General features: G+C 56.8%; 2 protein-coding genes across 3 annotated transcripts; both read left to right on the plus strand.

Annotated features, from left to right (window-relative positions):
* The first annotated feature begins 3,980 nt into the window (after positions 1–3,980).
* LOC123022517 (CD209 antigen-like protein C) lies at positions 3,981–11,914 on the plus strand. 2 transcript variants are annotated; one of them, XM_044428263.1, is made up of 6 exons: positions 3,981–4,628; positions 6,346–6,453; positions 7,950–8,036; positions 8,498–8,658; positions 10,334–10,437; positions 11,728–11,914. In XM_044428263.1, the coding sequence occupies exons 1-6, from the start codon at positions 4,469–4,471 to the stop codon at positions 11,903–11,905; spliced, it is 798 nt and encodes a 265-aa protein (XP_044284198.1). In that variant the 5' UTR covers positions 3,981–4,468; the 3' UTR covers positions 11,906–11,914. The 2 variants fall into 2 exon arrangements, with proteins under 2 accessions (XP_044284198.1, XP_044284199.1); XM_044428264.1 differs by lacking the exon at positions 11,728–11,914 and adding an exon at positions 11,612–11,705.
* A 315-nt stretch (positions 11,915–12,229) lies between these two features.
* LOC123022516 (C-type lectin domain family 4 member E-like) lies at positions 12,230–24,754 on the plus strand. The gene is made up of 8 exons (XM_044428262.1): positions 12,230–12,304; positions 15,680–15,835; positions 16,669–16,776; positions 18,342–18,428; positions 19,594–19,773; positions 21,889–22,049; positions 22,909–23,012; positions 24,521–24,754. The coding sequence occupies exons 2-8, from the start codon at positions 15,682–15,684 to the stop codon at positions 24,681–24,683; spliced, it is 957 nt and encodes a 318-aa protein (XP_044284197.1). The 5' UTR covers positions 12,230–12,304; positions 15,680–15,681; the 3' UTR covers positions 24,684–24,754.
* The last annotated feature ends 688 nt before the right edge of the window (positions 24,755–25,442 follow it).

Here is a 25,442-nt window from a genome sequence, read left to right on the forward strand (position 1 = left end):
GGCTCCTCCGCCCCCCCCCCCCAGAGGTTCCCCTTTGTCCCTTTCTCCACTCCCCCCCCCCCCCCGCGTGTGTGATGCCAAACTCCGTGTGACGTCGGAGCGTGCTTTGGGCTTGGGCGAAGGGGGAGCCCAGCTGTCAGGCGTTTGGTTCCCCCTTTGCCCTTGCAAAGCAACAGACCCCTCTTTGGCAGGGGCTCCTTGTTCCCCAGTGTACACCCAGCATAGCATAATCAGCGAAGAAAGAGTCTCTGAGCACGCACAGAACGGTTTGTGGAACCCACACGAGAAACTACATCCAAGAGCCCTCTTTCTGAGTACGCTTAGGAGGCAGGCCAGCCTCTCAGCTGCTGTCTGTCCCTCCATCGTTCGGCCCTTCTCTCCCAAGGCCGTCCTGGGGCCAAGATCCCTGCCCAGCATGCCTGGCCCCTGCCGCTTGCCCCCTCGGCCGTGCCAGGGCCTGCCCGAACACCTGGAGAGGGGTTGAGAGAAGCCCTCCTGCCTCTTCCATCTCAAAATCTGGAGGCCCCGATTCCCAGGGCTCCCCCTCCCCCCGCGTGCTGAGACCAGCTGCCTCTTTCATTCCTGGCATTGGAAGGAGGGAAGGAATTCCCAAGATTTCTGCCTCGCTGGGATCATCACTGCAGCACGGAGAGGAGGAAGAGCTTCCCCTGTGGATAGCCAAGGGCCCTGCAGCTGTTCAAAGCAAGGCCAGGCTACTGCTGGCCCTCCAGGCAAAGAGATCGCCAGCCCTGCCCAAAGGGCCCCGGGGCTCTGCTGGGAAGCGGCAGGTGGTCTGGCTGGGGATGGGGCAGGCAGCCAGGGATGGCAGCCAGAAAGGGGCAGTTGTGCGACCTGGGGCAGGTTGTGTGATGTCCAGGTGTGTGACTTGGGGCAACTGGAGTGTTGTGCTCAGTTCTGGGCCCCTCATTACAAGAGGGATGCAGCCAGGTTGGAATCGGTGCAGCGAAGGGTCACAAGGTTGGTGGCTGGTTTGCAGGGAAGCCGTATGAGGAGAGACGGAGGGAGCTGGGTGCTTTCAGCCTGGAGAGGAGGAGACTCAGAGGGGGCCTGTTAGCCACATCCAGGTACGTGAGGGGGTGCCACGCAGAGGTGGGACATGACCTTTTCCCTCTGCAGTGGAGGGCAGGACACGTTCCAGTGGAGCAAACCTCAGGGAACCAAGGTTCAAGGTGGGTGCCAGGAAGTACTTCCTGACGGTCAGGACCCCGAGGGAATGGAATGGGCTTCCACGGAGGTAGTTGAAGCCCCCTTGTTGAGGCTGTTCAAGGATAGGATGGACGTCCACATGGCGGGCATGGCAAGAGTGGAGCTGGCTGCAGCCGCGGCATCACAATCCGCCCCCTCCAGCTCCGGGGCGCAGGACCATTGTGAGTGCTGGCCAGGCCTGGGGGCAGCCAATCAGCGGGTGGCTCCAGGCCCGGGAGGTGGGGGGGAGCAGGACCCCTGGAGGAGGCAGCGAGGGGCACAGGAGGCCAGGTGGGCTGGAGCGAGAACGAGGGAAGCTCTGGAGGGGTTGCCCGACCTCTAGGAAGCACCCGAAGGAGAAGGTACAGTACGAGCATTTCTGGAGTGCCCCCTGCGCTGCAGCAGGGCATCCTCCGGGGGGCAGGGGGGCCTGGGGAATCCCCGAGGGTTGCAAGTCAGCCTTGGTCACCTGGATCATCAGTGGGTCCCGTGTTCTTTGCCCCAGTGAAGAGTCTAATCCTTCAGCTTTTCAAAACAGTCCGGCGCCGGCAGCCGCTCTTCGTCAAGGGCCCGTTTGCACATGGAGATACTGCCGTGCTGCCGAATAGACTGGAGGCGGAGGAGCACGTGCAGGAGCCGCAGGATTTCTCGAGGGGTTGCAAGCTCACCCTGCCTCGATCCATGCATGGAGCGCGTCTCCCGGGGCGGAGGCCAGGACCGCCTGGGCCTGCTCACGGACCCCCACCTGGCGCGGAACGACCGGGCCCTCTTGGGAGTGTGGGTTTGTGGAAGGGGGGGTGGCTGGCGGGCTGCCTGGGCCTTGAGTGCAGCCTGCGACTGCCGGAGCCGGGCTCGGAAACGGGCCTCCAGGGCAGGTGGCGAAAGAGCGGGTGCTCCGCCGAGCATCTCAGCCGCCGCCTGTCTTCTGCAGTGGCGGCGGCAGCTTCCAGCCCGGGTGCAAGGGCAGCCCCATGCGAGTGCTCTGCAGCCGTCCAGCCGTGAGGTTGCCGGGGCAGGGGGCGCCGTGGCCAAGCTGTTCGGCTGGGTGCAGCTGGTGCCCTGGCTGAAGCTGGGCGTGGGCACTCCGAGCCCCAGAGGCCGGCCGGCCAGCAGTGGCGATGGCAGATCTCGGAGTCCCTTGGAGAACGGCCCCGCTCCTGCAGGGGGTGTGGCGCTTCCCTCGGAACAGACCAGCGACCCAGACCTTGGTCCCGCAAGCCTACGCTGCCGTGCCGCGGCTTTTTGGGATTCAGCTTCAGTTGTTCAACGTTCACTCTGCCTGGAACTGCATCCGGGTCCAGACATGGGTGTCTTCTCCTCACGGAGATGCCTCGAGGTGGCGGTGTACCGATGTCTCCTAGGGCCCAGCGTCAGTGTCGTGGCGGTTGCTTCAGGGTTCAAAAACAAAAAATCAGTCCCACCGCACAGGTCAAGACAATGCACGAGGCACTTGGGCAGATGCTGGGTGAAGTGCAGAGTTCACTGGCAGCGGGCCTCCGGTACTGGATCCGGTTGGCAGCGGGGCTCCGGTACTGGATCTCTCGGGGAGAAGGAAGCAGCCTTGGGTCTTCCTTCTTCCCTATGTGTCCTCCCGCCCTCTGGGATCTGGGGTGGAGGCCCTGCTTCGGGAGCCCTCCTTGAAGGAGATTCGGAGGGGGGCTGCCCGGGGAGGGCCTTCTCTGCAGTGGCACCCTGGTGCTCCCCAGAGGTTTGCCTGGCACCAATGGATTCCTTTTGGCTTCAGGCAAAAACCTTTTTATTTGCTCATTGTAACGTTTAATTGATTTTAACTGGGGTTTTAGTATTTCAGTTGTCAGATGCTGTGGTGTTTTGTTTTATTCTATTCACATGTTATTGTAAGTCATCCTGAGACGGGTTAGAAAAGCTTTTGATAAAAGAAAAATAAACCTGAACTGCCCAGGAAGGGTGAGGGCGTGGTTATTCAAGGATGTAATAGAGGAGGCGAATCCAACAGCAGCTCACCCTCAATCCTTGGACATGGGTTCTCGTGTTGTCCGAATGCAGGCGCTGTCTCTCCTGGCCCTCTTCTTGGTGGGTGCAGGAGAAAGATGCCTCCCATTCCTCTTCTTTCTCCGCAAACGGCCACCTGTCCCGGCTGGGCCTCAGTTCTCGCCTCAGTGCCTGCCCCAGACCAGACGGCTGTTGCGAAGGGGCAGAGGCGGCAGCCGAAGGAAGCACAGCTGGCCGGCTGGCTTGCAGGACCGCGTGGTTGGCGCTGCTCCTGCTGCCACAAGTGGCCCAGGCAGGGTTGACCCGGTGCTTTGCTTTCCTCTGGCCCTGGTCCCAGCTCTGGCCCTGCACCAGAGTCGAACAGAGTGGCAGTAATACCTCTGGAAGCCATACTTCTGGCTATGCAACCAAGGGTGGCGTTCGCTCTCTTGGCCACCGCATCACACGGCTGGCTCATGTTCAGCTTGCAGGCGACCAGCACCCCGAGGTCCCTTTCGCAAGTGCTGCTCTCCAGCCACTGGCCCCCTAACCTGTACTTATGACACCCATTCCTATGCCCCAAGTGCAAGACCTTGCGCTTATCCACACTGAACGCCATCCTGTTGTCTCCTGCCCACTTCCAGAGTCTGTCCAGATCCTTCTGGATGCGGAGTACCTGCTCCTCAGTTGTGGCCACTGATTCAGTTTTAGTGTCGTCTGCGAATTTGATCAGCAGACTGTTCACCCCTCCTTCCATGTCATTTATGAAAAGATTAAACAGGATGGGCCCCAGGACAGAGCCCTGGGGACCCCGCTTGTCACTGGCCGCCACCCCGATGATTCCCCACTAGCAGGGTCGTGGGTCCCTCTGCTTGCGGTCCGTCAGCCACGCCTGAATCCACCCCACCTTCTTCCGGCCAGGATCCCACGGTGGAGGACCGGAGCGTCCTCCCCACGGCAGCCTCACCAGAGCTCTGTTTGTGCCTGGCCCACCGTTCCCTCTGGAGTGTCACGGTGCGGGCACAACTCGAACGCGGCTCTCCCAGGTTCCCGTCCAACCCTCCGACCCAACAAGCACCCTCTGCAGCTCTCCTGTGCCGGGCCTGATCCAGGTGCGCCACCTCGCCTCACAAGAAAGCTGCTTCAAGTGGGGGTCTCAGTGGCGCCTGGTGTCCTGCCACCTGCCGGCTCTCGGCAGCGGTGCTCAGTGCGGGGAGGCTGACGAAGGGTGGTGGGGGCGAGCTTGTCCTCGCGGTGTGTCCTTCACCAGGCTTCCTCTCTCCTCCTCTTCCTCCTCCTCCTCCTCCAAGCCATGGCCCCCAAAGCACCTCCAGCTGGCGCGCCAGCTGCCGGAGGAGGCACGCTGGCTTCCGAGGATCTGAAGAAGCGTTTCTCCGCGAAGGTCATCTGGCGAATCCTTGCGGCCTTTGGCGGGTCCTCCTTCATCCTCATGATTGTGATGATAGCCATATGTAAGTCGTTCACGCGCTCCAGCTGCCGCCGGCTTCTCCGCAGGATCAGTCAAAGAAGCCCCCGTGCCCTCGCCCACCCCCTGCTCACCTTGCAGCCCCTGCCAGCCTCCCCCTTGGTGGGCGCAGGGGCAGGCCTGGTGCGTGGGCTGGGGCAGCGCCCCTCCGTGTGCCCGTGTGGGCAGGCGCCTGAAGGCGAGAGCGTGCAGGATTTCTCACCCCGTGGAGCAAGTCCCTCGCCCCCGCATCGTCCCCTGTGTCCTCGGAGCCTGGGCGCGGTCTCCCACGTGGCAGGCGGAAAATGGATCTGGCCGGACGGAAAATGGATCTGGCCAGACGGAAAATGGATCTGGCCAGCTCGTGGGTCCCCAGGTGATGGCGATGGAGATGCAATCCCATCTCCATCCTGCCCCTTTTCTTGTGAGGAGCTCCGGGCGGCTCGTGTGGCTCCGTTTTATCCTGACGACAGCGATCCTGCGAGGTGCCGAGTCTCCAGGGAGCGGGTCCTCAGCTCCACACTTGAACCTGCGCCCCGCATGGACTCACGCGGCTTCGCATATCCAGGGGGGCGATCTGGGGCTGCGTCGGCTTGTCCGAACTCACCTTCATGGTTGTGCGAAGGCTGCACAGCCTGCGCGTAACCCTTGATTAGTGTGGGGGCTCTGCAGGACTTGCTTAGCCCTCTGTGAACCCCCAGTGTCCAGGTTCACACGGCGCAGCGCGAGCCTGCGTGGGGGCTTGCACAAGGGAGTGGTGACCGTGCGGGCCCCACATGTGGGGCGGCTCCTCTTGCATTAAGATCCCGTGATGACGCAATGGCGGCGTGTGAACCAGGCCAGCCGAGGCTCCCCTGCTGAAAAGCAGCGGACTTTGGGATGGCCCGGACTTGAAGCAAGACCCTTAGAAGTGACCCCCTCTGTGTGGGGCTGAGAACCGCCCCCAGGGCCAGTCGCCTTGCCCCCGGCCATCACCTCTGCGAGGCGCGCCGGCATCCCCACGGGGCCTCCTGCATCCTGGAAGGCCGAAATGCCTCCCTGAAAGTTTACATACATTTTAAATGATTTTACGTGGGACTTGTGGATTTTATCGCTACCGTGCCTTGTCTTGGGTTAAATTAATTTTGGCTACGGTGTGGTTTTTCTGTTTTCGTTGTTACTATTTATTGTTGTAGTTTATATGGTTAATTTAAAATTATCGTCTATATTTTTGTTATCCCTCATTTTGTTAATGCTCACAGGGTATATTTTTGTTATCGTATTCTTATATTTGGTTCCCCCCCATGCCCCCCCAGAGAGCCACCTGGGGCTATGGGCAGGATAGTCACGTAATGATTCAATGAATGAATGAATAACTGCAGGAAGGCTTTTGGCTGAAACTGGGCTGGCTCCCCGGGCCCCCTTTTGGCTTTGTCCCCACCTTCTCTGTCTCCGTCTGGTGCCCCCCCCTCCTCCCCAGGAATGGAGCCCCGCTGGCTTCTGAGAACTGGATTCGCCCTTCAGACTGGAGGCACCTGCACTCCCGGGGCGGCGGCTGTGGGAATGGGTGCATCAGAGGGCCACGGGCCACGCCGGGCTTCTCCTGGGTCCGGCTTGCCCCCGCCGGGCCCCTGCCAGGCCGCTCCGTGTGTGGTGCGTGCCCCGTGCTCCTTGCCCCGCGTTCCCCACTGCTTCCGCCCGGGGGCCTCAGCCACCAGCCCACCTGCCTGCCTTCCTTCCTTCAGACGCGAAGATGAGCAGGGAACCCCCGGACCCCCTGGCGGTCCCCATGCAGCACCTTCAGGGCACCATGGCCAACTCCCTGCGGCGCCCGAAGCTCAACTATGTGACCGGTACGCGGCGGCGGGGTGCTGGGGGCGCTGGGCTCGGCCTGGGGGGCGCTTCCTGCCCCCGGGGCCCGGCAGCGCGGCTGGCCGAGCACGGCGGGACGCGAGGCGCCCCTTCCGCCGGGCGCGGCTGAGGGAGGGCTCCGGGCAGGAGGCGGTGTGCTGTGCTCACTGAGGCCAGCGGCTTCTCCAGCTTTTCGTAGCAATTTTCTCAGGTGTAGGAGGAAGGCAGAGAAGGCAAACCAGCCGGAAAGAAGGGGACACGAGCCCTTCCTGTGGAGAAGAGGCCACGATGCCCGCCACCAGCACGGTCATGGGCCCCAGCGGCTGGGCCCGAGCCGTGGCGGCGAACCGGCGTGGCCCAGTGGCGAGGGGGCTGGGCTGGGGCTGGGAAGGCCCAGGTGTACTCCCTGCTCGGGGTTGCGGACTCGTGGCGCAACCTGCCTCGCTGGGCTATTGCGAGGACAAAGTGGAGAGGAGCGTCGCGAAACCTGCCTTGGGTTCATTGCAGGACAAAAAGTGGGATATTAAACAACGCTAGCTCCTTGCCGCAGAAGCTTCAAGCTTCTAGTCCTCACTGCCTTTCTCTTCTCATTATCAGTCCGGGCAGGTGACCATCCTCTTTGGGGCAGCCGCCTTTGAATCTGGGCTCCTCCACGTGCTGGAAGTTGGCTTGAAGAAGAGGCTTGGGAGGGTCGGTGGGGGATCGTCCCAGTGGTGCCGAAGCTTCACGCTGGGCCAGCAATGGCGAGGCGCCAAAAGGCTGTTGGAGAGGGGCATTCTGGAGGGAATGGCCCTAGGATGACCACAGTGACCCCGGGAGGCGGCTTAGGACATGCCGAGCGCTCAGAAGCAGGGACTGAACAGGGTTAGCGCTTGCGCGCAACGCGACGCCCGCGAAATGAAGGGCAGCCCCTGGCACGCACGCACAGCAGAGCCGGCTCTTCGGCGCATTTGCTCAGCCCCCCTTTGAAGCTGCTTAAGCTGGTGTCCTTCGCTGCATGATGGGGGGGGGGGGGATTTCCTGGGCAAGCCCCCTGCAGTGAATGGCAGAAGCACCCCCTTGTCCCCCACCCTTTCCCTGCCAACACACGTGCAGTGGGCATCCCTGGCTCCCTGGCTCCTGGTTTAAAGTCTCCTCCTCCTCCAAGGAAGACGCTGTCTTTCCACGAAGTCCTTCCACAAACGCCCATCTTGTCTTCCTGATGCTGGGGCACAGAGGGCAGGAACCTCCAGCCACCTTCGGCTCCTCCCGTTGCGCCGGGTGTTGGTTTTTTCGGGCAGGCCCGTGGATTCAGGACTCGGAAGACTTTTGCTCCCAGGAGCTGATCTGGACTCGAGTTCCGTGTTGCTTTTGCTCCAGGATGGCTCTTCCGTTTTACTGTCATGTCTCATCCAGAAACAATCTGACTCCTTTTCTGTATCAGCTGTCTCACTTTTATCTATCTGGTAAATATTCAGAGGTGGATAAGTGACTAATCCTCATCTGGGAATGATTTCAGCTGTCGAACTAGCAGAGGAAGTGGGACTGTTGCCAGAAAAATTGGAGGAAACCCAGACTGTCCTCCAACAGCAGAAGGAAGTATACAGTAAGTACAGGAGAGCTGCCAAGACCAGGGAAAAAGGCACATTGGTCATTTATTGTACTCTGTTTAGGGTTTCGTTTGTAAGCCACTTCAGGATTGGTGGAAATGAGAAATAGTCTAGAAATATTGCTAATTAATAATAATAACAACAACAGCTTTAAAGCATAAAATCTCAGTGGTGGTCCTTAGCAGTAACTTCAAGAATAATTCATCCCCCTGAGCACTGCAGGTGTAAAGCTTTTGAGGCAAGGTTTCTATTTTCAGGATTCTGTCCTTCCCCAAGGACTCAGGACAGCCTTCCTTGGATTATCCAGTGTATCCCTACCGCAACCCGTTGTGGGTCACCTCGGCTTGGAGAAGTGCCCCCCACTTCCCGCTCAACCGTATGGGTTAGGACCCAGCGGTCTCTAGCGTACAACTCCCAGGTGGCATTTGACTCTTGTCTTCATATCCATTCATTTTAGAAGCCCTCTTCAAGAGTAAAGCAAAGTCCACTGGGAGCTGGGAGAATTTTGGGAATAATCTGTACTACATTTCGCAAGGAGAGAAGTCCTGGTACGACGCCGAGAACTTCTGTGTGTCCAGAGACGCCCACTTGGCCTCCATCTTAACCAAGGAAGAGCAGGTTCTAGACTTTGCTTCTCTCCCCTTTGATCCCCGGAGTTAAGGACCCAGGGGCCGCGGTGTCGGGTCAGAGCGGTGCCGGGTCCCTGGATCCCAGCAGTCTCTTCCCCCGTGGCCATCCGGGTGCCCCACAGGGTGCTCTTCCGCAGAGTGCGAGGTGGCAGCACCCCGCTCCCGATCTTCCCCCGAAAACGGTCCTGAGAGACACGTCGCCTCTGGCCGGGGGCCGTACGTGGGCTCCTTCCAGGACCTGATCCGGTCCCCCGGCTGTTGGTCACCAGTACACCTGGTGCTGGCGCTGGACTTCCCTTCAACAGCGGTGCTTCGCTAGCCGCCTTCCATGTTTGTGGTGCGCAGCGTTAATGTTTGGGAAATGTCAGGCATTTTTGTCGGGAGCTCCAGCTATTTCACATCTGAGTTCCTTATAAATTCTTGGAAATTATATCGTCCAGGCTCAGGAGCGTGTCTGTTTTCCATCTGTCAATACTCTTGATCTGCCTCTGCTCCTAAGTGTTCTTCCTGAGAATACCAGTTCAGGCTCGGGTTTCTGGCCTCCGTTCCCAGCAGCGACGACACAAACGGGCTCACTGCGATCTCCTCGCCCTTCTTTGGGACACCTTCGTCTCCCTTGTCACCCACCTGCCAGGCCACTGCTCCCAACCTGCTGCTCAAAATCCACTGGATTCCTTCTTCTCTGCTTGTTTTCTTTCTGTTCTCTCCATCTGGGCAACTTTTCCAGTTTCCAAAGGGAGGCGGTGGGGACCAGGGTTTTCGTGACCTGTAACCTATGTTCTAGCACGGGGATCCTCCAGCTACGGCCCGTGGGCCAGATCCGGCCTGCCATGCCCATTTAACCGGCCCGCCCCAGAGATTTTGCACTCACCGTGTGTGTGTCTTGCTCGTGCGGAGAACGTTTTGGATTCACTCGGAGAAAACGATTTCTGCTCAAGCAAGCAGCTGCCTTGCCCCGCACCCCCCCCCCCTTCCCCTGTCCCCCCCCCGGCCCCCCCCCCCCCCCCCCTGCTGGCACCCCCTTGGCAGCCCGCACCCACCACGGGCACCTTTCAACTGGCCTCCTGTTGGAAAAGTCTGAGGACCCCTGTTCTTGCAGGATTGCTGTAATTTTGGTTCTGAGTGATCTCCTAAGTGTTCCGGAGAGATCTTGAAATGCCTGAAATTCTATTTCGGTTTCTTAAACCGACTCTCCGGCCCTCTTTAGTGCTGCCATCCTCATGTTGACTTTTGTTAATTTTTTTCTCCCATGAAAATATGCTTGATCATGTGCAAGTAGCCTTGTTACAGACTATTAATTTTTCTAACTTTTCTTGTGATAAGGTTTTCTGGCATTCTCTGGTATTTTATTGTACAATTTTATGCATGGTTGTAAACCACACAGAAAGCTTCAGCTATGAGGTGGCCTAGAAATGAAATGACATAAAAAAAAACATCCTCCCAAAAATATTTATGCAAATTAAGTGCAAATGATGTCTGATACACTTGCTGAACCCAGGTTTTCTTTGGGGTTGCTTTGGCAGAGAATTATGAGCTCATCACTGTTATGGTTTTTATAAGCACATCTGGTTCACACTCTCCATCATCTGCCATCTCTCCCATCATGCTGAGAGAGCTGAAGTGGTGCTCTATCCCATGAGGCTGTTCTTTCCCCTTTTCTGCAGTCGTTCATCACTTCTCACCTTGATGAACCTGCCTGGATTGGCCTTACAGATGAACATGAGGAAGGCAGCTGGGAATGGACCGATGGCTCCAGATTAATCTCACAGTGAGTCTACCGAGTTCTTGCAAAATCCAGTGCAGAACTTAGAATTTCCACCCTGTGAGAATGACCTTTCAGGCTCCCATCCTTGGAGCCAAAGTTGAGTTGCCCGGTAAAGTTTGGTACAGGGCCGCACAGCTGCAAGGGGCAGATTTGCATGACATGATAAGCTGTGGTTTTCTGAGCAGGGTAGTTTGTTATGTTGTCCAAATCCGTGGTGTTATTCCAGCATGATAAGTCTGATGAGTAGAAACCATGATAAGAAACAACGGTCTGTTCTGTGGTTTCCACAGTTTGCCGTGGTTTCTCTGATTGTCTGGACCCTGCATGGTGGTTTCCATGGCCCTGGTGTGCAGCTGCCACAGAGCCCCCTGCAAAGAGCGGTAGCAGCTGCAGGAGCCACTTCAGCCATTCAGTGTGGTGGCTGGTGGGATGCAGAAGGTGGAAACTAGGCTAGCATAGAAACCACTCAATCATCTGTCAGGCACATCCAGGCAAAAACCAGCACACCAGGGGGAACAGGCAGGGTTCCCTATATGTCCTCCTGCCGCTTGAGATCTGAGGCAGAGGTCCTCCTCTGGGGGCCCTCCTTGAAGATTAGGAGGGTGGCTACCCAGAGAAGGGCCTTCTGTGCGGTGGCACCCCAATGGTGGAACATGCCCCCCTGAGAGGTTCGCCTGGTGCCAAAGCTTTTTTTCTTTTTGGCACAGGCGAAAACCTTTTAATTTCCCCACTATTTTAATTGTGAATTGTCTTAATTTGTGGTTTTATATTTGTTATTGGAAGCTGTGCTACTTTTATCTCTTTATCGTATTTTATTGGTGATTCTAAACTGATTCTTTCTTCACCGAGTGCACAGTTAAGTCATCAGAAGTCTCTCTGTTGACCACCAGTTGGGTGGCTGTATAGGCCCTGTAGTATTCGAAGCACACTACGTACCAGCTGCTGGGGAACGTGGGGAAGAGGGGTCTGTGTGCTCCTGTCCAGCTTGTGGGTTTCCTCTGGGCAGCTTCCATGTGGACAGAATCCTGGCTTGTGCAAAGAATGTTGAAAGAAATGGTTATTCCCCATCTCCGTGCTGTGCCAGGTTTCCCAGCTAGCAATGTTCTTTCGTTGTTTCTTCTAACAGAAATTGTTGGTGGGAACAGCATGAAACATGCCACCCTCTTTCCACCTACAGCCCAAAGTGGTATAGCCCCCTCCTCACCCCCGGACGCAGCACTTTTGACTCGATCCACCTTTCTCTGGATTTCTCCGCCTTTTCCGCACAGTGAGCTCCTTTCGTCCCTCGTCCAGGTACTGGTTTACTGGGAACCCTGGCGGCTTGGAGTCCTACACCAGAGCAAAGAAAGACTGTGCCTCCATCAATCCTTCAGCGGATGACCACAACTGGAACAATGCCGACTGCCACGAGCGGAAAAGATGGGTGTGTAAGGAGAACCTAGACGCCACGTCGAGGGGCGAAAGGCAGTAACGCTGCCAAGCCCACGAGCCAAGGCGCAAACGAGATTTTTAAAGATTGCCATTTCCGTGTCGAGCCTCAAGGGAGAGCTGCTGTCGTGTGTGAGTCTTGCTTGCTGCGCCCCCTGCAAGCTAGTCGGGGGGGGGGCTCATGGGCCGTGACGTCTGTCCTGGGGATGGGCTGCCCCATGGACATCCGGGCTGCCCTTTGGCTCCCTCCGTTCAGCTAACGCTCATTGCGCAAGCCGCGCTCGGTTGGGCTGGAGAGGCAACGGGAGAGGAGCAACTGAGGTTCCTGTCGTGAGCGAGGCGCCCCCCCCCCAAACGAGACAGGCAACTCCGCAATTACTGGAAGAGTCTTTATTCCATACGGAAGCCGGCGTATTCACCAGCCTCGAAACACGCACTGCAGGTGGAACGCCGACCCCTCGCTCTGCCCCCCTTCCCCAAAGCTCTGCTTAGGAACCCTTCGGGGCCGGTCTCTGGAGGGGGGCGCGCTCTGGAAGTCAGCCTTCCAACACTCTTCCCATCGAGCCCCCAGTTGGTCCCGCTGGCGGGTGTGTTGGCGGGTTCTGTGTCCGCGTCTCCGGAGGTGTCACGCTCTCCCATGAACCCCTCCCCAGGCGGTTCTCTGCCGGCTTCGTTCCCCCCATCAGGAGTGGGAGGGGGCTTGGTGGCTGTCCTGGAAGTGCTTTGATCCAGCGCTGGCTCGGGTGGGCTCACCGGGAGGGTCTGGGCAGCCGGGGCCTCACTGGTCTCATCAGCTCCAATATCAAAGTGAGAACTCCGATCCGTGGCCGGTTCCCCTCCTCCGAGTCTGAGCCACCATTCCCACCAAAGCCCCCCATCTCTCGTGCGCACCTGGGAATCTCATCCAAGCACCGCGCATGACCATTACCCAGTCGTAACTGGGATGATGAACTGGCCAGGCGGATGGCGCCTGGTGTAGGCCTTCTCCGGCTCACGTGCTCCTTGGCTCCCGGCTCTCGGCCTTGCTGCTGGGGAGGGAGGGTGGGGCGTGGACTCGCCGTGGCATGGATCCTTTTTGCCGCCTGAGGCGTGGCCAGCTTGTGGCCTGGGCCGGCCGTGGGCCAGCGATCTCTGGCAGGCATTTCCACCACGGGAGAGCAGGGAACCCCCTGGCCCCTCGCCCCAGCTGACCCAACCCAAGGCCTGTCACACTGCAGGGGGGCCTCTGTGTGTGGGGCCCCAGCCGCCCCGCCTTGCCACAGCGCCTGCTCAGTTGCCGCCGAGTCGCGGTGCCGCCTGGGCTGCCTCCCAGCCGGATGTCGCTGCCTGTGTCAGACAGGTGGGCAGGGTGAGGCCTGCGCGCACCTTGAAGGCGGAAGGGTCTGCTTTCCTCCCGCCCCTGGCCTCTTCTGCCCGGCCGCGTCCCTCTGGGCAGGTCTTCGGCCCACCTCCAAGCGTCTCCCTTGCGAGTTCACTTTGAGACCCAAAGCTTGTGGCCGCGCTTGCAAAGAGTCGCCGAGGTGCCGATTTTGCGCCGCAGCAAGAAACGTTCACGACGAGAGGAATGGTGCGGGGCCCTTCATAGTGGAGCTGAGCGTGCCTGTGAACCGGAAGACACTGTCTCTGCGGCCCTCTTAGCACTCCGGAATTGCCCTACCGAAGACCCCCCGCTGTTGTGGAATAAGAGCAGGTGCTCCTCTTACGGATCAGTAACGGGGTACAGAACAGAAAGCAGAAGGTGGGGATAAGTTTAAGGCACCTCGGATTCCTCGCTGGAGGAAAGAGGATGCACCTGCCATGGGTCACCAGCCCCATACCGACGGTGGCGCACTCCAAATCTCTGGACGACCCTGCTGAAGCGTGGCAGGCTGTGATCAGTAAGGCCGCCAGGCGCCATCCAGCCCCAAACTCGGGCCGCAGCCTCATGGCCGTTGCACCAAGCAAAGTCTCCGGAGCAAAGTCCGGCCCGGTTTTGCTGGCTGCGTGTGGCGGCCCAGCCGGAGGGGGACGTCCGGTGCCTCAGCAGGGGTGCGCGAGGGCTTCCCTGGACCCTTCCTTTCTTGGCGGGCAAGAATAGCAGGGAGGGGGCTGCCAGCTGGGCCAGGGGGCCGATCGTGGCCTCTCTGTGAGAGAGGAAGGCCGTTCTGAAGCCCCTCTCTGGACCTGGAGATCCAAATGGCTTTAGTCCGGGGGCACATGGCTCCCCTGTTGATGCTCCTGGACCCGTTAGTGGCTTTCGGCACCATCGAGCACGCTGTCCTTCTGGATCGGCCGGCCCGGTCGGGGGCTGGAGGCAGCCTTGGCGGTGGTTCTGCTCCTGCCTGGAGCCTGTTTCCAGAAGGTGGTGCTGGGGAGCTTTGCTCCATGCTGTGGCAGCTGTGCTATGGAGTTCCACGGGGCTCCGTTCTATCCCCTGTAGTTTTCAGCATCTCCAAGCAGCCGCCGGGAGAGGTCAGCTGCAGGTGTGGGCTGTGATGTTACCCATACGCCGATGACGCTCGGCTGTGCCTCCCCTTTGCCAGGGCTGAGCAGGGCTGTCAGGGGTGGGACGAGCCGGAGGGCTTTCATTCCTCGGTCACCATAAGTCAGAGACAACTTGACAGCCCATAACGACAGTGACAGAATGAACGTCAGCACGGGCGTCGTAAGTCGGCAAGACTCATGAAGAGCACACTCCCGGCGGGGAAAGGAGGGGGAGAGCCAGATCCACAGTGGGCAGGCTCCCCCAAAGACGCCTCGGCCGGGGGTCTAAAGCAGAGCAGGGCTGCCAAGGGCCAGGCCTCCAGGAGGGGGTGCATTCCTCAGGTGCCCACCAGTTGGAGATCCCTGGGTGGCATGGAACGAAAGCACACCTGAATTGCCACGGGCAGAGGTGTGGCGAGGGGGGGCGGGTGCCACGAGCTGGCATCGGCACTGCTTCCAGCCCCAGCTCAGCCACAGCCCTCTCCATGGGCCCCCGCAGGAGGCAGGGGACCGAGGCAGGGTCCTCGATGGTTTCCCTGCCTGCCCGTGGAGAAGCCTCTTCCCTGCCCTCCAGAGAGGGGCTGCGCAGCGCTGCAGCTGCCTCAGCCCGCTCCCCCTCCCCACGGCATCACAATCCGCTCCCCTTCAGCTCCGGGTGTGCAGGGACCATTGTGAGTGCTGGCCAGGCCTGCGGGCAGCCAATCAGCAGGCGGCTGCAGGCCCCTGGCAGAGGAGGGGAGCAGGGCCCCCGGAGGAAGCCGCGAGGGGCATGGGAGGCCCGGGTGGGCCGTCGCGCAGGACTCGAGCGAGGCAGACCCGGAGCGAGAGCGAGGGGCGCCTGGCCCCCAGGAAGAACCCGGAGGAGAAGGTGCGCCCCCGGCCCCGGCCCTTGCCCCCGGGGCCGCCAGGCTCTCCGCTGCTGGCCTGGGTGTCCCCGCGTGCTGGAAGGCAGCCTCCCGTGGGTGGGGGGCCGGGGGTTCCCACGGGGCCCTGCCCCACACAAGCGGTTGGTGCTTCAGCTTGGGGATGGGAGGAGATGGAGTTGGCAGCAGCTCTGTCTCTGGCTGGAGGGGGTTCCCCGGCCAGGCTTGCCCCCTTCCGTGCAGCCTCCGTTCCCTCCGCATCCGAGCGGGCACGGGGGGCTTCCGGAGGAAGAGGGGCTGCTCGGAGCGTGGCGGGCAGGAGGGCGCGATGGCTGTCGCGTAGCAGCCGCCCGCCGCGTGAGCGTCCTGCCCCTCTCGGGTGTCGGGTCGGTGCCCGAAGCGCCGGAAGGGAGGGGGAGGCAGGCCTGCTGGCTGCCGACTGGGCCTGGCCCCGCCTGCTTCACGGCCACCTCTTTCTCCCCTTCCTCCAGCCATGGCCCCCAAGGGGAAGCCTGCCCCTGCCCCCGGCGGCGCCCCTGGAGATGATGCACCTCCAGTTGCCCTGAAATCTAACAGGTTCAAATGGATGGTTATCCGAGTTCTCACCTTGCTGATGTCTTTCGCCTTCATCGTATTGCTCATTTTATGTAAGTCTCTGCAGTGACCGCACCCCCGCCTGCTCCCCCCCCCCCGCCGCGCCTGCCCAGAGCGTGGGGACCTCTCTATGTCCGGGGCTGTGCGGAGGCCAGGGCTCATGGCGGTGTGGGTCTCGGGGAACCCGGGGGCGCCTGCGCTCGTGGGGCTTTCGGCAATGCTGTGACCGCAGGGCCACTTCCGCAAGCCAACGGGGCGCCCCCCGCCCATGCCCTGCTCAAGTCCCTGAGGAGCTGCTGGGGGTGTCTGTACACACAGGGCTCGATGGAGCAGCTCCCGCTGTCCGTCTCGCAGCCCCGCAAGAACCCTTGCCTTGTGCTGAGGTCGTTTGAGGACGCTCGCTCTTCTCCACCCAGCATGTCCGTCTCTCACGGCACGGCAAAGCACGGCACGGCAGGCCGCGCGGTCCCGGTGGCCATGGCCCTCAGTTCCACCGTGGTCGGGTGGGCTGCTGCCGCATCCGGACTGGGCCATTGCGGGATCCATGGTGCCGGTCCAGGTTACCCACGCCCAGGCTCACTGGGCCGGTGTGCATGATCGCTGCATCCCTACGGCAGCGACTTATTTACCTGCAAAATCTTGTAGTGTTACCTGAGGGCTGTAAGCAAGTCATTGATCTGGGCCCCGATGGCCCGACACCCCCCGGGAGCCCCCTCTGAGGGAGGAATATTCCAGAATGAGGGGGTGTGGTGAGGGCACAAACCCTCCCCTCTGTAAGGAAGCTTCATGTGCGTATGGGGTGGGCAAAAGTTTGGGCGGGGAAGAGGGCAAGACTCGGCTCTGTGGGAATCCTTTCCTAACACTGATCCTATGTCAATTATTTTAGATCTTCAGCTTCTCATGGAAGGCCGCGACCCTCTTGAGGAACACATGGTAAAGCTGAAGGACATTCTTGCAACAGGATACGGAGATAAGTTCATTATGTTTGACACCCGTAAGTGGAAGAGGAATAATTTGAATGACACGTTAGTACAAGCTTATTTGCTTTAATAGCCCATAGCCCGTACACCTTAATTTAGGCACTTAAAACACATCTTGACAAACATCTGCCACATTTGTGATACAGTTTTTACAAAGGCTGCTCAGAAGTAGTTTTAATCTTGCAGCATCAGGAAAGGCTGACTATTTTGATGGCCATTCTTTGAAACTCTCTCTCTCGCCTGTTGGTATTTCAGGCAATAAAAGAAAAGATGAAAAGCTGAATCCCACAAGGGGCAGTTACAGCAGTGTTTGTCTGGTGCCGTCTTACGAAATTGTCCCCTGATCTGGGCAGTTGGAAGTGTGGGCAGTTACAATGTGCTACTTTATAGGATCATCCCGACTTGGGAACTGCCAATATTTTAAAACAGAGAGGTAGATCAAACAGGGTGGAGTATTTAATTTCCGGAAGTAAAGGGGAGCATTCATGCCTAGCTTGAAGAGAGTCCCAATCTTCCTTCAGTAATTTCTGTACGAGCAACTTCCGCCTTTTTTGGTTTAGATTTTCCATTTTCTGTAAGCCCGGTGTGCTCGCTTTTGCTCCCGCTGCATCGTTCCACCCCAACCAGCAACGCTCTTGTGCTGCCAGTGTAGCGGAAGCTGGAAATCCTTCTGCATTTACTAAACAACATTTAAAATTAATTATGCTCTTCCAAAGCAAGGTTGAAATTTTGGGGGGCCCTAGTTCAAGCCATATCATTGCAGAGGTGATACAGAATTACTAAATTTGAAGATGTCTAGAAAGAGGCCCGTCTCAACCCCACCGCCCCTTTAAAATCAGAAAAGAGAGAGGAAAACTACGGAAGAGCTCTTTGAAGGCCTGAGGGAGAAGACCGGCAGCTTATACGTATGGGGTTTGCTGTGTTGTGTGAACCTAGAATGAGCTGCTCTGGGTGATTTCTATGCCTGTGCCTTGTGCCAGGGCTTGGGGCTTCCGTGTCATCTGGACCCAGCTGACACGACCCCTTGGGTAGCCCGTGCAGCTAAGAACTGCTGGGCAAGGTTGTCAGAGAGCCTGGAGAGTGGGGGAGTCGTGATGCTCCTACGGGGTTCTTGGGATCCCCGTGGAAGAGTGAGGAGGAAGGAGGGCGGAATGCACCCGATCGTCTCTTGGGGGCATCGGGGTGGGCTGGCTTCCAAGCCACACCACATCGCTTACCACACTGGCTTATTGAGTGGGATGACGTGACTCGGTGTCCTGCACCAGCAGGGGTTGGACTTGCTGGCCTTCACGACCCCTTCCAACTCTGCTATTCTATGATTCTACGAATCTGGTTTCTCTGTTGACTTTTTGCTGCAGTTCTTATCTTGGATACTTGGTAGTTTTAGTTTAATGGGTTTTCTCATTTATATGGTTATTTCTTCCATTGATGGCAAGTTGACTTGGATGAGAGAGGAAGGCAATGTCTAAATATTCACAGAAATATCTATAAGCATCTACTGTACAGATTTCTATACATTCACATAAATGTAGAAGAATGCAGGAGTAAGGAATCTTTCTAATTCTGGGAATGCTTTTAGATGTAAGGGCTGCGGAAGAGTTAGTAAAAGTGCCGGTAGCCATGGAAGAGGCCGAGAATGAGTTCTATGAAAAGAAATCACAGTATCGTGAGTATCCACGTTTCTATATATGAATGGAAGGTGTGAACAGATATATGTGAATTTAAAATGGCTCATACTTCATGCTCGTGGTGCAGAATGGAAAAAACGTCATTTCTTCAAGCTCAGGATTAATGAGCATCTTGTTTAAATAGTGAGCACATATAAGGAACGGTATTAAAAACAGTTCCAACTGCATTTAGCTCAAGTGATCTACCTTTGGGAAAAAGTAGCAAAAAGTCTACTTTACATGCCCAAATGTTTTATTTATCTTTATCTTTATTTTATTTATATTGTGATTTATATCCTGCCTTTTTCCTACCAAGGGCTCAAGGCAGCTTGCATCATTCTCCTCCTCCAGCTTATCCCCACAACAACAACCCTGTGAGGTAGGCTGGGCTGAGAGTCTGTGACCGGCCCAGAGTCACCCAGTGGGCTCCATGGCTGAGTGGGGACTCGAACCCAGATCCTCTGAGTCCCAGCCCCACGCTCTTAACCACTACACCACACTGGTTGTGACTCACAGGCCAACCCTGCTGGCCATCCTGTGCCGCAAGCCTGCGCAGCTGGAAGAGCACAGAAAGGAAATATTCCATCAAGCAAAGCTCTTGCCCATGGCATTTTCCAAGCCGAAAATATGATCGGAAATGTGTGGCCCGCTCCCCACTCCCCGGCTGTGACATCCACGCCGCAGAGAGAAGAGCTGATGTTCCTGTTGAGGTTAACCGGGCACGCGTTCGACTTTGAATAAGTGTAGAAATGCAGGATGTCCACGTGATGGCGCTATAGAAAGAAGGAGCAAATGGCTGGTTTCTAAGGCTTTTCCACGGGGACAACCATAGCACATATCCAGAACTTCAGACAAAGGCCAGAGCCTCCTGAGAGATTAAACAGGCCATCGCGGCAGCCTGGATGCTCGGGACACTCCACTGCTCACTCAGCTGGAGGAGGGTTGGGCTTGATGACGCCCAGTGCTTCCTGCAGTTCCCACACTGGTGGTGTTACGTTCCCTCGCGTTGTCTCCGACCTATGGCAGCCCTAGGAAGGGAGGCCCTGTGAAAGGTCCTATCTGTGACACCCCCGCTTCCCTGTACCGAATTCAAGGCCGTGGCTTCCTTGATGGCTCCATCCATCTAGTATTTGGTCCTCTTCTTCTGCCTTCCACTTTCCCCAGCGAGATGGTCTTCCCAGGGAGCCTGGCCTTCTCACGACGTGCCCGAAGCACGGCAGCCTCAGTTTGGTCATTTTCAAGGTACCTTCATCTCCCGCCTGCCCATCGTTTGTCAACGTACAGTGCAAGGAAAGACAATTGGCCCAAGACGATCTTCACCACTAATGCCCTACAGCACTGACGGTGAGCCTTTCAGGGACCGAGTGCCCAAACTGCAACCCGAAACCCACATTGATCGCAGAGTGCCAACACTGCAAGAAAACCTGAAAACTGAAGATTTAGTTTAGGAAAAGCACCTCACAGCCAGCCCGAGCAAATATATGTATATCCTTGGCAGCGCACTGATGGGCCATGCGAAAGCTCAGGCGAGTTGCAGCTAATGAGTCGCGGCTCGTGACGTCATCGCCTGGCACCACTGCTCCTTTCCGAGCATGCGCACGGCCCCCGTGTGCGCCGTTATCCGATGCTCGGCTGCTGGGGTGATGCTGAGGCGACTTGGCTCATGTGCCGACAGAGAGGACTCAGTGTGCCTGCTGTGGCATGCATGCCATAGGTTCGCCACCACTGCCCTAACCCTACCCTGGTGCACTCCCCTAACCCTAATATAGGGGTAAAATACCATTGAAAGGGTTGCTTTTCAAAAAGCCTTCCTTGAGTAGCTGTTTCTGCACAGCTCATAATTTCTGCCCATTCTAGACACATTCCCACCATCAAAATCATACCAGGACACCTCATTTTTCTAACCCTAAGCCAGTGATGGTGAATCTTTTAGAGACCGAGTGCCCAAACTGCAACCCAAAACCCACTTATTTATTGCCAATTGCCAACACTGCAATAAAACTTGAAAACAGCCAGCCCAAGCAAATCCATCCATCCATCCTTGGCAGCGCACTGACCGGCCATGCGAAAGCTCGGACGAGTCGCGGCTAATGTGTTGTGGCTTGTGACGTCATCGCCTGGTGCCACTACTCCTTTCCGAGCAAGCGCATGGCCCCTATGTGCGTCGTTATCTGATGCTCGGCTGCTGGGACGATGCTGGGGTGATTCGGCTCATGTGCCGACAGGTTCGCCAGGTTTGCCACGGCTGCCCTACAAGAACCTCAGCTTTGTCCACATGAGTAGTGTAGATCTTACCACCGTCAACCCCAGAGCCATTCCTCCAGTGGGATCATGCACCACTCATTTCCCTAAATTGTTTCTATGCCAAAGAAGTTGGGGCACCTGTGGTAAGATTCCTGCAGAACTTCCTTCGGCTTTTCCACTGAGGTTCCAGACCACTTTTTGACAAGAGCTGTACACTGTTGATACACTGGCAAATATTTCCCTGTTAAGAGATGCCAGATTTCCGGGAAAAGCACTTTCCTTTCCCACCTCATCGTTGCAAGCAGCTGTTTGCCATGGAATCATTTCCCATACTTCTGCATCGCATTCCTTTCACAGCTGCTTCTCTCATTCCACACTTCAGACTGCCTGGAAATTCCTCACCATCAGAATTTCCTCCCCAGGGAGAATCAAGTTTAGTACATAACTGATCAAATGGATACCTGCTTTCCATCCGACACATGCTACCTTGGCTGAGAGAGGATGGCAAGTCTAAATTTTCACAGAAGCAGACAAACCAATAAATATATATGGCTGGACTAAGCTGTTTCTGCTGCCTACCTAAGATCATCCTATTCCAGGTAGACTTTCTTGCTGACCAGCTGCAATCTTGTTTTTAATAGTTTCAATTGTTTAGTGCATTGTTTTTATTCTTTACTTGTTTTAACCCTGTATTGTTCACCACTTTGGAATATACCTAGATATGGAGCAGCAGGCAAATTCTGTAACTGAATGAATGACAACGTTTTCATCAGCAGCAATAATCAGAGCATCTATTGAGAGGTGCTGCAAACATCTTCTTGCTCCTCCAGCTGCACAGATCCAAAAAGCCTCTCATGAAAAGCCCCTTCCCTTCCAGCATCTCCGCCTTTACAAAAGCAACATGACTCGGGAGCAGAAATTTCAAGTCATTTGCAAGCTACATTTCCTGTACGCAAATCGTAGTGAGAACCCTGGGAGTACAGTTAAAAATACACTTCTAATCTTGGCTGGCTGTGTTTTTGGAAGACTGGGCCATAGTTCCTAGCACAGGGTTTATAAAGAGAAGCTCATCTCCTCTCCCTCTCTGTTTGCAGGGATTTATTTCAAAATCCTCCCCTTCCAAATAAGATGCAATCTTATTTATTACTTTGATAAGTAATTACTTATTAGAGGAAAAAGGGTACCCAAGATATGCTTACATTTTTTTCTCCTTAGAATCCCTCTTCAAGAAAAGTATCAGATCCACGGACGCCTGGCAGATTTTTGGGAGAAGCCTCTACTATATTTCAAGGGATAAGAGGACCTGGCACGACGCGGAGGATTTCTGCCTGTCCAGGGGCGCCCACTTGGCTTCCATCCTTTCTGACAAAGAGCAGGTTTCGCGTTTTTCTTCTTTCCCTCTTGCTGTTTCACCTTCTCCACCAAGCAAGCCACCCTCTCCAGCTGCTGCATGGCCAGGTCCTTTTCTCTCTATTGCTTTACTCTCCGTGTAAACATTTTAGGATCTCTCGGCAGGCCTTCTGTGCCTGCTTCTAATCCCTGCAACACAAGTACAGATGTCCCCTGAGTCCGATCTCAGTATTTTGAGGCCCCTCTTTGGCACGCCAGAACATGTTTGATTCAAGGCAAGATTCAGAAATGCGGGACTCCTGCCCCCCATTTAGGAGAATAGGTGCAATGCTACTTTTTTCTTCTTGCTTATTGAGCATGGATGAAGTTTGCTGGGGGACGAGCCCCTAAGGCGAGTACCACGCCTGCCAGGTTCAAGAAAACAGACCTTGGGGTTATGCATTTGGGAATCCTCAGGTGCTCCACCGGCGAAGAATCAGGTTTAGCATGAGAAAGAAGACAGGACTGTGCTTGGCAGGGTGGCCGAGGCGCTTATGAGGGGAGGACTGGGGAGCCCCCGGGGCAGTTTACGGCAAAGGGGCGGGGGTCCTGGGACTTGCCACCTTGGGGCTGGGTCAGGGCACCGTTTGGGCCTGGAGGCAAGGAGAGCTGCTGGTCAAGAGGAGGTGGAGCGTTCAGGTTCCCACAGGGCACTGAGCCCACGCTAACTCAGCCCACGCGGGGTTCCTTCGGCAAAGGATCAAGTCCTCATTACGTTTTCATGTTTAAGCACGGCGGATGGTGCTCCTTCCGCCGTGCCGCCGCCTCCCTGTTGGGGTGGGCCCTCCACGCTTCGGGCGGGGAAGCCGGCAGCCGCCATGTGAGGCCATGTCTCCCCTTCTGCAGCTCTTCGTCTCCTCGCAGCTCGATCAGCCTGCCTGGATTGGCCTCACGGACGCGAATGAGGAAGGCAGCTGGGAATGGACCGATGGCTCCAGACTGGTTTCAGAGTGAGTCCTCCGAGCAGCTCCAGGCAGGGGTGTCTCTGAATGCCAGCATCCGCCCACTTTCTCGCAGAATCAGGCGAGGAACTTGCAGTCGCCTCCTTCTGTGGGCCACCTCTCAGGTTCCTGAAGCAGAAGTCAAATTGCCAAGCAGAGCTGGCATAGCTTACCTGTCCAGGTATCTTCCAGAGTTTCCCCCACTGGTTGCAGATGGTTGTGGGACTTGAAAGGTTGCCTCGGAGTCTCGCCTTCTGGGAAAGCAGGAAGGAAGGACATTCTTCCACAAGGAGGCATTTTGGAGGCCACGATGGACAGTGGCGTGGCAGACAGGCGGGTGGACCTGATCCGGCAGGTGCAGCCACTTGGGAGCATCTCCTGCACAAACACCGTTGAAAGGAACAGGTCCATTTTTCTCTCTGCCATGTTAATGTCCAAACCTGCAGGGATGCGGCTAAAGCATACACTGGTATGTTTGCTGGGAGAGCTGCGAAAGCATCGCCTTCTTGCCACCCTGGTCCTAAGGGAAGCAGCCGTTCTCCCTCCGTTCTGGCCCAGGAGGCCTGGTCAGCAAGACCCCCTGCTTTAATCTGTGGATACCCAGGAGGAGACGCGCCACCCGTGCCACAGACGATGCGTACGCCTGTAGTTTGTTCATGCAAGGATGGACGGGGGTGCCTGCTTGTCAATGAAGAACGCAGAGCGAGCTTGCCCTGCCCTTCCCGGGCTGATGGGCTCCCTCAAGGGCTGGGGGTGATCTGCTGGCCTCCAGAGCGGCCATGCCAGTTCTTCCCCCGGGGCTCAGAGCATGGATGCTGCCCCTTGCCACGGGATTCGGTGGGTCCCCTCTCCCACAAGTGCAGAGCCCATCAGGATGCGCCTGACCCCTTCCTGGGAGCAAAGCTGCACCTGGAAGGTCAGCCGGCCTGTGCTCGCTGCAAGGACAGGGCCTGCTCCATGGAAGGGCCGAGCCAGGCAGCTCCGTGGCCCTTGTTTGTTTGTGGAAAGTTTTTCCATGCCGTCCCGTTACTAAAAGTCTCTGGGTGGCTTACAAAGAACAAAAAACCATAACCACAACACACAACACACTGCCTCAGATAAACAATAATAAAAAACAAGGATAAAAGCAATTAATTGTTAAAATGATGGGAAAATAAAAAGATCTTTGCCTGTCACTGAAAAGAAGAGCGATGGCACTAGGCGAACCTCCCTGGGGAGCATATTCCTGAGTCAGGGTGCCACCACTGAGAAGGCCCTGCCTCCGTGGCCCTTCCACCATGGCGGAGGGAGGCCCGGCCCGGAGGCTCAGGCATGCTTTGAGGAACTGTTTGGGTTCTGGCCGCTGGGCAAGCGCCCCACACGCCCCGCTGAGCCCAGCGACCGCCTCGTCCGGCACAGCCTGAACGCCGCATCCCCCTGAAGGCAGCGCCTCTTGCTCCCGCTCCTTGCTGCTGCTGATGTAGAGGCTCCCCTGCCTTTGGGGGGAACTAAGCCTTCCCTCCCTTGCCATCCCCCAGGTACTGGTCTCCCGGGAGCCCCGACCACCCCAAAGACCACGGAGAAATCGAGCACGACTGCACCGCCATGCTGGATTCATCCGATGAGTACAACTGGAATGATGCCAGCTGCAACGATTATAATGGGTGGGTTTGCAAACAGATGCTCGATGTCGCGCAGTAACGAAGCCGGCCCGGGCGCTCGCGTGGCACGTCGACATGGGAAGAAGCAACGTGCCTGTGCGCCACTGCCAGACCTCAGGGGGGGGGGGGGGGGGCGGTGCAGGCAAGCCTGCGGGCAGAATTCTTTATGAACCCAGAGAGCCAGACAGATGCGAAGAGATGTGCTATGAACAATAAATGCTGGGTGGTTGAGTGAAGTGCTCCACTCTGTTGATTTGTCAGTTACTGAATTTTGCCTCTTCCTCTTCCTCATCTTCCTTCCTATTTTGCCCCCAGGCCAAAGCTCTCTGGGTAGTTCATAACAATTCACTACGATAAGGACCACAAACAAGTCCATATACGAGAGATCTTCAAAAAGTTTCCACACTTTTTTATATTATAAATATACTTTATATATTTTTTGCTGATGGCATTAAAAAGTTGGTCCAGTGCTGGGAAAATGCATCGCAAAAGAAGGTGACTGTGTGGAAAAGTGATGTCATTTGTTGTTGAAACTGTTAATACACAGAGTTTTAAAAAGTGCGGGAACTCTTTGAAGAACCCTCGTACAACGCACCGAATTTAGAACAGCTTGTGCTGCCTGTCCATGGGCCCCCCGACATTGTCTGACAGTCTTCAGAGCCCAGCTTTGGGCCACGGTTGCAAATATCCACCCACATCCCAGCCTCTTGCAGTTGGCTTGGAAGGAACCATGCGGGGAGGAAAGAGTGACTGTGGCCCAAAGCTGGGCTCTGAAGACTGTCAGACAATGTCGGGGGGC

This window comes from Varanus komodoensis, unplaced genomic scaffold, assembly GCF_004798865.1.
Source record: "Varanus komodoensis strain SLA01 unplaced genomic scaffold, ASM479886v1 scaffold2, whole genome shotgun sequence".
Classification (NCBI taxonomy): Eukaryota; Metazoa; Chordata; class Lepidosauria; order Squamata; family Varanidae; genus Varanus; species Varanus komodoensis.